The sequence below is a fragment of the Cannabis sativa genome, chromosome 4, assembly GCF_029168945.1.
Source record: "Cannabis sativa cultivar Pink pepper isolate KNU-18-1 chromosome 4, ASM2916894v1, whole genome shotgun sequence".
NCBI lineage: Eukaryota > Viridiplantae > Streptophyta > Magnoliopsida > Rosales > Cannabaceae > Cannabis > Cannabis sativa.
In genome coordinates this window covers 49931730-49943893 of record NC_083604.1, presented here as the reverse complement: position 1 = coordinate 49943893, position 12164 = coordinate 49931730, and the positions used below count along the sequence as shown (strand labels likewise).

At 40.1% G+C, this 12164-nt stretch overlaps 1 protein-coding gene across 1 annotated transcript; it reads left to right on the top strand.

Moving 5' to 3' along the window:
- The first annotated feature begins 73 nt into the window (after positions 1 to 73).
- On the top strand, positions 74 to 1393 carry LOC115715148 (uncharacterized). Its single transcript, XM_030643968.2, has 2 exons — positions 74 to 300; positions 553 to 1393. Exons 1-2 carry the CDS (start codon positions 151 to 153, stop codon positions 1186 to 1188), a joined length of 786 nt encoding a protein of 261 aa, XP_030499828.2. The 5' UTR covers positions 74 to 150; the 3' UTR covers positions 1189 to 1393.
- Positions 1394 to 12164: the final 10771 nt, after the last annotated feature.

Sequence of the window (12164 nt, the reverse complement as noted above, 5' to 3'; positions counted from 1 at the left end):
AAAATATAAAGTTTGGGGGAAAAATTTGGGCCTAACTATAATTTAAAGACCTTAGGTACAAAGCCTTTATAATATTGTGGAAAGAAAAGGTTTTATTAATATATATAGAATCAGTTGTTGGATTTAGAAGAACTCTAAAGTCAACTATCCATGGCGGGTTTGTTTGATAAGCAAGCAGATGTATATGCGGATGCTCGGCCTACTTACCCAATTGAATGGTATTCAAAGTTGGCTGCTCTTACTTCTCACCACACCTTGGCCTGGGACGTTGCCACTGGAAGTGGCCAAGCTGCTATCGATGTACTTTTCTCCACTCCATCTCTCACTTCATTTTCTTTTTAATTAATACAATCATTCTTGAAATTATTTTTGGATTTTTTAGTTTTTAATTCCCATGATCTCGTTCTTGAATCCTTGATCACATGACTCCTCTTGGTCTATATATATCTTTTATACAAAATCTGGATTTTTTTTTTGATGAAATAAAAAATCTGGAATTAATTGAAAGGAAAACCTCAGATATATACAAATGCAATTTTTATGATGAATTAGGTAGCAAAGCACTACGAACAAGTAATAGCAACAGATGTGAGCGAGTCTCAGCTAGAGCGAGCAAAGCCCCACAGTCGAGTCCGATACATTCACACTCCACTGACCACAAACGACAACGAAATAGTGTCGTTAATTGGAGGCGGTTGTGAAAACTCAGTGGACTTGATAACAGTGGCTCAGGCCATCCACTGGTTCGATCTACCGAGCTTCTACTCTCTGGTCAGTCGCCTTCTGCGCAAGCCAGGTGGAGTTATTGCCGTATGGGGCTACAACGACATAGTTGTGAGCTCCTCATTTGACGCTGTATTGAAGAAATTCCACGACACGACGCTGCCATATTGGGACAGTAACATTAAGCACATCTTCGATGGGTACAAAACGATGCCGTTTCCATTTGAAGAGGTTGGGTTGGGACGTGAGGGTAATCCATTGGATCTGGATATTCCTAAGGAGCTTTCGTTTGATGGAGTTTTGAAGATGTTGAAGTCTTGGTCTGCTGTGATTACTGCTAAGAGTCTAGGCGTGGATCTGCTATGTGAAGAGGTTGTTGAGGAGCTTAAGAGTGCTTGGGGTGGCCCTAATTTGGTCAGGTCTGTTTGTTACAAGGCTTTTATGATTGCTGGAAAGTTACCTTAAGTTATAAGTAGTTACAAAGGAAATTAAACTCCTTTCACTACCCAATGTTCCACTGCTCAAAGGACTCTAAACTCAGATGCCCACAATCTTGCCAACTGCCAAGTCTTATTTCTGCTTTGTTTTCTTTTTTCTGGTTTTAGCCTTTCATCATTGGACTTTGTTATTACCGAAAAAGAAAAAAGAAATAAAACAAATTATTACGGAATGAAGTTTCTAGCTCTGAGTGGCATAATTTATTTTATAATTAAATGATTTTTTCAGTTAAAAATAAAGTAACACTAGTGCGTAAATCTTCATCTGTGTGTTAAATAGTAGCTGTCACACCTGGAAAATGGCTATTTTTTTAAAACCACTCACAATTTAATTTCACACTCACTCTCTTGAAAAATAGCTGCCATAGCTGAAAGATAGGTCGAGCCAAATAGAAGAATTATTAACCAGATAGAATTGTGAAATTTATGTTTTATTTACACAATATTTTTGTTAAAAATAAAAATTCAAAATTTATTCGTTAGAGATATATAAAAATAGAAAATTATAGTAAATGACCTCAAATCATAGGAGTATGTTAGTTTATGTCCTCTTTTCAAAAAAATATAGCAAATAGCCCTAAATCATAAGACTATGTAGTAAATGTCCTTATTTCAATTTTTTTTTTTAATTTTTTTAGAATTAGAAGCAAATTATTTAGACATTATGGTATATCTATATTAGTTTTGTTAAAATCTTTTTTATTTTAAAGTTATGTCAATTTTTTTAATTTTTGATGAGTTGTTTTGGGTTGTTGGTATATAGATTTTGTTGTACGGTATATTTCTATTTTGTTGTATGGTATATTATTATTCTTAGATGATATTTATTTTTTATTATGATATGTATAATAGTGGTATATAATTTTATTAGCATAATAAAAATATTTGTATGTATATAATTTTATTGCCATGCTACATATATTTAATTATTATTTTTATATTTTTTGATTGTATGATTATTTATTTTAAATAATATTTAATTAGTTTTTATTTTATTATATACAATGGTCATGGTATATAATTTGGTTAGTATAGTATACATACATATATATATACTAGCAAAAATTACGTGCGAGGCACGTATACTAAATTTTATGCTAGTTTTTTTCTATGTTATTTGAAAATGATACAATTAAAAATTAAAGAAAAAATATTATTAGTTATTAGGTGAGATTATTATTATGTGTATTTAAATATTATAGTTTATAATGCTGTCAATTAAAAGTGAATATAGGAATGAAAATGGGAATAGGAATAGGAATGGAATAAAATTTAAAATACATAAAAAAAATTATAAAAAAATCATTAATTTTTTTTTTCTTGTTACATTGGAATGATCATTCCTTTCTTTTTAAAATGGAATAACCATTCCACCAATACTTTAAAATGCAACCAAACAAAGGAATAGAATGAAAATTATTTCCTTCCCATTCCATTCCATTTCATTACCTCCAACCAAATGCCACCTTAGTGTTTAAGAAAGCTTGATGATTTAAATATGTTCTTAAGTTAATCCAAAAATAAATTAAAAGGTGATGTTCCAATACTTAAAGAAACATTACTTAAATGGGTGTAAGATAGAAAGAAAATTAAAAATCAATCTCTAAATTGTTGATAATTGAAGATAGCATTTGTCTAAAGATTGTAGATAAGAAAACTAATGATAGTTGGTGGATTTCAATCATCATTTGCTTCGATAGAGACAATAGTGTAATTTTTGTATTTTGCACTTTTCATTCTAGCTGGGTCCGCATATATCTGGATTGTCCATTTTTTCATTGATAAATTAAATATGGTAGTGTCGACAAAGCGGCGGTGTTCCTACAAATCGTGATGTATTTTCATTTAAAATGATTAGACATGGTGTGCATAGCTTATTTAATTAAAAAAATCAACTTATGAAAGGCATGTAAAACTATTTTATTTTTTTAAAATTACACCTTTGCGGTATATTTCATTAGTTGGGCAGCAGTACACGAAAATATTTTTTCCACAATATCTGCGAACATGACAGCAGATAGGCTCTTTGTATTGTCATCAAGTTCAACATATGCTATAGCACTGTAAAATGCATAATAAGATTGTTAGTATCTTTTTTTTTATTATTATTTTAACTTAATTTCAATAACATCATATGTTTTTTGTAATATACCGTGGTGTAAGAAATCCTTCCTGGCTGCATGATGGCTTGTCACATATAATTTTTTCATTGCGATTGTATAAATCTATTATTTTATGACGTGCGTCACATAACATGTAATAAAAACTCTGGACAGTATCAATTATTTTTATTGCCGCCTCAATCCAAAAATATTTTTTCTACATCCAAATTAAATGGTGTTAATAATAGTAAGATATTGAAACAAAAGTTTTATAAAGTAAATATTGTAGTAGTCTTTACCTCATTTAGTTGCAGATTTTTCATCAACTCTGAAATTTGGATGTTAGTTACTATTTCGCTAATTTATTTAATTGTGCTTCTAATTTATGAGCACGTGATCAAAAAAAATGTAGTAATGTACTCTCTGATTTGTTTTTTTTTTTTTTTTTTGCATCTAATGCCTCAAGTTTAATTATGATAAGTTTTGGTGGGTTTTAGTAAATGTTTTTCTTTTTCTGGTTTGCATTAATAGCTAGAATAAGATTGACATTCCTTTTTGTCGCAGCATGTACAAAGCAGCATAATTATAATAATGCTTCAAGTTGCTATTATTTTTATTTAACAGAAGACGAAATTATAAATTTTATGACTTCTTAGTTATACTGCATGTGCTAAAATATAACTTTTTCTTTTAATGAGTGTTTTTATAAGAAAATGGTAATTCTAGAAGAGAAAAAGAGAAGAAGAAGAGAAAAATCATAAATTTTCATAAATGTAAATTTTTTTTTTAGATTTAATGGGATTTATTTTATTATATATAAATAAAAAGTGACCCATGAATTTCTCATAAACTATTTTATTTTTAATAATAAATTATTTTAGTTTTAATATAAATAAAAAGTGACCCAGAATTTCTCATAAACTATTTTATTTTTAATAATAAATCATTTTATTTTTAATATAAATAAAAAGTCTCCCACGAATTTCTCATAAACCAAGAATTCGGTTATATAGGCACACTTTATATAGAATAGATATATATATATTAGTAATCTATATTTTTATTATTATTATTTTTTGTATATATGTTTTGGAGTATGGTATATGTATTTTTTGTTATGCGGTATATAATTTTTTTAAATAATATTTAAGTTTTATTTTCTATTGTACTTTTGTTGACATGATATATAATTTTATTAGCATCCTATATATTTTTATTTTTATTTGTTGTTATTATTATATATATTTTTATTGTAAGGTATAAATTTTATGTTATATGGTATAAAGTTTATTGTATAGTATATCATTTTATTTTAGATAATGCATGTTTAGTTTTTATTTTAGTATACATAAATGTGATATATAATTTTGTTAATATGATATATATAATTTTTTTTAATAATATTATATTATTTTGTTTTATTTTTTATTGTAGGTGTTGACCGAGGTTTTCGGCAACCAATAAAATATTATAAGATTATAGAGTTGTAAGAAAATTAGAGAAGGATTTTTACGTGGTTGGGGCGTTAATGAGCCTTAGTCCACGAGTCTATCTTATTTATGGATGTATTTAATACAGAGAATGTATTAAGTGAGTGTTTCACTCTTATAAATACAGAGAATGTTCTTGGTGAGTATTTACTCTTCTTGCTCTTATGCAGCCCAAGATTCTCGACCCCATTTAATGAGCTTTGAGGGGGTATTTATAGTGTTTTTGGTGGGGTGATTCCCAGAACTATTGTACAAGTGTATCTGTAAGTATCCATAAAGTTGGGCATTCCCAATGAATATACCATGGGCAATGCATGGTCAAATCCCTAGGTGCTGTAGGGCTTTTATGTGGAATGTCCTTATTGTCTTTTGACTGATGTGACTCTTCACAGTGTAGCCGTCGATAGACTTAAATGATCATTACTTTGTAGCTGCAGATTGGGGGTTGTGCCGTCAGACTTTATTGCGTGTAGCAGTCCCAACACACTTCCTCCCATGCGGCATTAAATGCGACTTGATTGCTCAGGGGAAGCCTGACACCTCGCGGAGATGCCTTAGCATTACTTGGGCTTCCGGGAGCGCATGGGGCTCCTTATGTCTTCTCCGGGAGGTATGTCCCGGATGCTGCCTTATTACATAAAGACTTAGCAAATAGTTTAAATGATAAGTTGTTTGATCCACGTGTCCTTGTCTAGTTGGTCCACGTATATTAGGAAAAATCAGGGGCAACATTTACCCCCCAAGCCTTGTTTATTAAAAAATAAAGCAATGCTTGCTTAAGTGCCTCCGGTCGACTCCTCGGTTTCCTGGCACGAGCTCTGAGCGCGTGAGGGTGCATTTAATGATGGCTTTTAATGCAGCGATTCACTTTTGGCAGAGGTCGATTCGTTTCACGCCCATTGATTGATACGGCGCATTAATGGTGTCAGACGGATACTCAAACGTTTCCACCGCCTTAATTACAAGTCAATCCGATCCGTTGATCCTTGGGAATTCGAATCGTGCGTTTCCCCAACCGTTCGATTGGTAGGTGATAGTGCATGTTTCTTATGCATTTTTGCCTATAAAAGCCACCACCTTTCTTTCATTTCGGTTACTTCCCATTTCTTGCCAACTTTGCTCAAGTTTCCCAGAGAGAAAAAATTCTCAAACCAAGACACACTTTCGAACACTCTGCGAATTTCCCAGTCTACCTTTGTTCATTACTGTCAATCCCTCTTATCTTTGTTTGATCTACAGCAGAGCCCCCAGTCTCAACACTTCACTGTAAGTTCCTTGCACCCCTTGCTTTACTGTTAATGTACATGGCATGCTTTACTTATCTGTTCGTTTTTTCTGGGTTTGGTATTTGAAGTTTCTGGGAATGCACTCTTTTAGATTTTTCACGTAACAGGTCTAGATTCACCATTTCTGGTGTTAGGACTACTCTTGTCACGTATTTGTTACTATTTTTTGCAAAAGACCATACGTTCTTCGTATACTGGTCGTTTAGGGCATAGAAGAGACTGCTCTTTTTCGATTTTCTGCCCTTTCTTTTTCTTTAATGCGCAATGTCGTCTTCTGTGAATTTATTGCACCCGACTCTTGTCCAGGAAATCCTTCTAGGGTTTCCTGTTTGACAGATGTCCGGAGGGGGCCTCTTTCCAGCGGTTAGGGGACCCCCATTCCCTTTTTCTTGGTTTAGGGTTTGGTATGGGGCCTAACTACTGGGATCTTAACTCTTCTTACAGAATCAAAACATGTCTGCATCTGGTTCAAAGTCATCCAAGAAGAGTGGTAAGCGTCTGGCTACCCTCGAAGATGTCTCACTGGGTCCCGTTGCCCAGGAGGGGTATAAGTCTCGGGCCACCGGATGGGAGGCGGCAGAGCTTCACTCTACTCTAACTTGCCCCCATCAACTGGAGAACATCGTGGAGGTAGCTGGAATCAAGCCTTCCACATCTGGGACGTACCACCGGCCGCCTCGTGATGCGGAGACGCCCAACCATAACTACGGCGGCTTCGGGGCTTCGAGCCAGACGCACTTGATGGCCGGGGCCAGGCTTCCTCTCCAGGATTACTTTGTTAATTTTTTAGTTTTTGTCGGCCTTGCGCCATACCAACTGATTCCTCAAGCATACCGCCTGCTCTCAGGCTTATTTATTTTTTACTCCGCCCGGGGATGGGGCTCTCCCAGTCCGGCGGAGATATTGTATTTTTATGAACTTGTTTCTGTCCCCAAGAAGGGGGACAAACTTAAAGACGGTTTTTATGGATTCCGGGCACACCCTGCCAATGATGGGGTGGTCCCTTATAATAGGCAAACTCATGTTAAGGAGTATCGCCATCGTTTTTTCTTCTCCTCCGGGTTCCGAGCAGTGGAGCATCCGGAGCTCCTCACGGAGTGGGTTAGGATTCCACCTAATGAGCGGACCGCGCCTACTCAGCTCTTTCTTTGGAGAGCCCAGGCCTTTGCAACTTATGACCTGGCGGACCTCGACGTCGGGGGCCTGGTCACGACGGAGAATTACCGTAAGGCCAAGCTCATCCTGCCGCACCAATCAGTGGAGGACTCTAATCTCTCCAGGGTTATCTGTCCCAATGTGAGGGTGCCGGCCGCGGAGAAGACCTTTCGGGATGAAATCATCGCCACTGCCGAGAAGAAGTATTAGGAGTATCTCTACCGGAAGGCTCAGGAGAAAGCTTACTCCAAGGCTCAATCAGCTTTCGGGAGGCCACTTCGCGTGGGGAGCCCAGTCGAGAGGAGAAGCCAGGCGATCGCTGGGAAGCCCCTTCGCATAGGGGACTCGGCTGAGAGAAGGGCTTCCAGGCCAAAGCCTTCTGCTCAGGAGCCGAACATTGGGGCTCCTGGCGCCAGCACTTCCGGCTCCGGTAAGTCTCCTTTAGCAGTACATTACGTCCCTTCTGTTGGCGAATATGCCAGTCTTAGGCCTGTAGGGTTCGATGAATGTCTTCATTGGTTTAGGATGCCCTCAACCCGGCGGGGAGATCATATGAAGGAATTTTATTTTTCCAACTTAGGAGATTTCCTAGGTCGGTCCCGGATTGGTTCTGGTCCTCCGGAGCCCGTTCCCTTAGACCCTTCGGCTTATATTTCATCCAGCTGGTTCCGGCCTTCGGACAGCTATCTCAGAGACGATGCTGCCAGCGTTAAGATTCGGAATTTCGCTAGGGCCGAATTAGAGAGTCAGGGTAGGACTAGCTTGATTGCTATATCTGAGTGTTTGTTGTTTTCCATGGATGTTTTAACACTTGCCTTTTTTCTTTTGTTGTAGCAGGTACTTCCATGGATGCCATTCTTGCCGAACTTGCTAGGGCTCACACTCCTAATGCTCCTCCTCCTTTAACTTCCTCCCAGATGGCCGCCCCTTTGAAAGCTTCTTCCAGTGCCCCTCCAGACACTATTGACTTAGTGGATGAGGAGGAGGTGCTTCCGGGAGAAGGTCAAGAAAAGCAATGGGGCTTTTCTGAGGAAGTTGAAGAAGGTGAAGAAGAGCGCCGGGCTCTTCCTGAGGAAGTTGAAGAAAGTGAAGAAGAGCCATAAGTTGCTCTGATTCGCAAGCATAAGGGCAAGATGGTTGCCCAGGAAGAGCCCAAACGGCAACGGAGAGCTGATACTCCGGCCCATGGTCTTGATGGCGGGATCTCTCCCGAGATGGAAGAACACACGGCCCCTCCCAATATTGTGCTGACTCCGGGTCCTGGAGACGAGGCGAGGCAGGAGCTCCGGATAGCTAAACACAACTACGCCATGGACGAATACTCCCTGGGGTATGCTGACGTGGAGGCTCTGAAGAGAGTTTTGCGAGTTGAGATGCAAAACACTCTTAACGACCCGAACTACCAGAATCCGTGGGATCTAAATTTGGATCCCTTGTCGGATTGGTGCAGTCGTTTCCTCGGGCCCACACTAGCTCCCTTCGCCGCGGAGATGACCGGCGAGTTTGCGTCTCAGCTTACTCGGTGTGCACCTAGGCGGTTCGCTGCTTGTGCATCCTTGAACTCCATCTTCCAGGTCCAAGATCTCAGCCACTCCCTCACCGTGGTAAGTATTTTGTAGTTTACTTTTCTCTTTATTTTTTCCCTTAGAGATTCTTACTCATACTTGTATCCTTTCCCAGCTTGCTGCTGAGGCCGGCCGCCTTTCCAAGAACATAATTAATCATGGCTTCGTCCTGTCCGACTTTGGGGGCATGGACGAAGTCAAGAAGATCCTTCAGGACCTAACTGCTGAAAGGCGGCTTTATCAGGAGGATGCCGAGCACCGGGAGGCCCTCGCCAAGGCCAGTGAGGAAGAGGCCAAGCGGAGGGAGGCACAAGCGGAGGCGATGATCCGGGAGGAGGCCCTTCGGAGAGATAGGCTGGAGGCCAGGCATCAAGAGGAGCTGAGGGCGGAGGTCGAAGCTACTGCTAAGGCCATGCGTGAGCTTCGGGAGGCTAGGGAAGCCTTGGATGAAATGGTTGCCAAGGTGAAGTCCTTAGAGGAAGCTCACCAGGCAAACCTGGAGTCCAGGGCCAGCCTGGCCGTGGAGCTGAAGGAGCTCAAGGACTTCAAAGACCAAGCCTTGAAGAAGGCCAAGAAAGATGAGCTCCTTTCTCCTACTTCCTGCAGCCGGTGCATCAAGCGTTTCGATGATGGCGTCTACATGGCCTGGTCTACAAATGACCAGAATATCAAGCTTACCTTCTACCTCAAACCCGAGGAGATGATTGCGAAATTTAGGGAAAAGAAGAAGAAGCTTAATGCCATGCTGGAGGCGCGCATCGGTCCTCGCCTTCCTCCTCGCATTGATTAGGCCGCTTTGAGTTCAACCCATTACAACCAGGATTTCACTCTTTTTTTTATTTACTGCTAATTATCTTGTACTTAAGACAATTTTTATTTACATAGCTGTTTCTTTTTTATTTAAAGGGCAGACAATATTTAAGGCCTGTCCCCGGGCCATCTGTATATATTTTGACCTGCCCTTAGGGCTAGAATTTTTATATATTTATATATGATCTTTTTCGATGCACATATCTTTCTTTTGGACCTGCCCTTTGGGTCAGAATGTTTATACATATGCTTTTCATTTTTCTTTTTTGTGCATACTCTTTTTTGACCTGCCCTTTGGGTCAGGATATTTTACTTGGTTTGTTTTTTGTCTGTCCGTGTGGTATACCTTAGTACCCCCTTGAGTGGCATAGAAACTTTGTTTTTAAGGCACTCAGTTTTATTTATCATGCGGAGGCTGTATACATTTAGATGGTACAAACACTTTACACAAAATCTAAGTTACAGTTTTAGCTATTGGTAATATTTTCTGAGGTGATCGGCGTTCCAGGCCCTTGGCACAATGGTTCTGTCCATCCTTTTTAGCTTGTAAGTGCCTGAATCGATTTCGTCCTCGATATCATATGGTCCTTCCCAATTTGGCCCAAGTACCCCCACTCCGGGTTCTTGGGTAGCTGGGAAGACTCTTCTTAAGACCATATCCCCAATAGCAAACTTTCTATTTTTAACTTTGGAGTTAAAATATTTGGTCACATTCTTTTGATAAGCTGCCATCCGTATTTGAGACTCGTCCCGGAGTTCTTCAACTTGATCCAGAGCTTCTTGAAGTAAAGCCCGATTCGTGGCTGGATCGTAAGTCGTTCTCTTGTGGGACGGGAATAACGTTTCTACCGGGACCATCGCTTCGCAACCGTACACCATTGAAAAAGGCGAGTGGCCGGTCGTGGTTCTAGGGGTCGTCCGGTAGGCCCATAACACTCTTGGCAACTCTTCGGGCCAGTTGTTTTTGCAGGTCAGCAGCTTTTTCTTCAGGGTGACCTTTAGGATTTTATTGACTGCTTCTGCTTGACCGTTTGTTTGCGGTCTTGCCACCGCGGAGAAGCTCTTCACTACTCCGTGTTGGTTGTAGAAGTCAGTAAATTCTTCGCAATCAAATTGCTTTCCATTGTCAGAGACTATTTTGTGAGGCAGGCCATATCGACATACTATGTTTTTGATAACAAAGTCTAGTGCTTTTTTAGCAGTTATAGTCTTCATGGGCTCAGCCTCCGTCCATTTGGTGAAGTAGTCTACTGCTACTATTGCATACTTTACTCCCCCTTTTCCTGTTGGCAGGGACCCAATAAGATCTATTCCCCAGACCGCGAAGGGCCAGGGACTAGTCATCAGGGTAATTTCATTGGGAGGAGCTCTCGGTATGTTCGCGAACCTTTGGCACGAATCACACTTTTGGACGTAGTCTATGCAATATTTTTTCATTGTTGGCCAGAAGTATCCCTGTCTCAATATTTTCTTTGAGAGACTGGGTCCTCCCGTATGATCTCCACAGAACCCTTCGTGGACCTCTAGCATAATTTGTCTGGCTTCAGGGTCCGATACACACCTTAAATAAGGCATGGTGAGTCCTCTTCGGTAGAGAATTTGATCCATCATTACATAACGATGAGCCTGATACTGAATCTTTCGAGACAGTGCCCTTTCTTGGGGCAACTCACCTTTTGTTATGTATTCTATGATGGGGACCATCCAGCTGGGTTCTTGCCCAACCGTTATCGTGGCCTCTTTTACTTTGATGCTTGGCTCTGCCAAGCGTTCCACTGGTACTACCCCCAGCCCTTCGATTTCGCTATCTGAAGCTAACTTAGCCAGACAGTCCGCGTGAGCGTTCTTTTCCCGGGGGATTCTTTCTACTTTGTAGTCCGTGAACTCGTGGAGCAGCTCCCGGACTATTGTTACATATGCGGCCATCCGCTCGTCGCGTGTTTGGTACTCTCCTGATATCTGATTTACGACCAACTGAGAATCACTATAGACTTCCACTCTTTTGGCCCCTACAGCTTTTGCTAATCTCAGCCCTGCTATCAAGGCTTCGTATTCTTCCTCATTGTTCGAAGCTGGGAAGTCGAACCGTAGGGCTGCCTGGAGTCGTAGTCCGGTCGGGGATATCATTGCCACTCCTGCTCCGGATCCGTTTTCATTGGAGGCTCCGTCCACAAACACTCTCCATGTGGGGATCGACGGTGTCGGCGCATTTGCGGTTGCCTCGGCTTCATTGCATTCGGTAATGAAGTCTGCCAAGGCTTGGCCTTTTATGGAGATTCGGGGAATGTAGTGTAATTCGAACTGACTTAACTCCATTGCCCACTTGAGGAGCCTTCTGGATGCTTCAGGTTTTTGTAGGACTTGCCGGAGCGGGTGGTTGGTTAGTACCTTGATCGGATGTGCTTGGAAGTATGGCCTTAATTTTCTTGAGGCCATCAGGAGGCAGAAGACCAGCTTCTCGATGATGGGGTACCTTGTTTCTGCTCCTATCATGTGCTTGCTAACATAGTACACGGGATGTTGAGTTTTCTCTTCT

Coding starts and splice junctions, on each gene's coding strand:
- LOC115715148 (XM_030643968.2), top strand. CDS start 151: ATGGCGGGTTTGTTTGATAAGCAAGCAGATGTATATGCGGATGCTCGG. Junction 301..552: donor GTGGCCAAGCTGCTATCGAT/GTACTTTTCTCC, acceptor ATGATGAATTAG/GTAGCAAAGCACTACGAACA.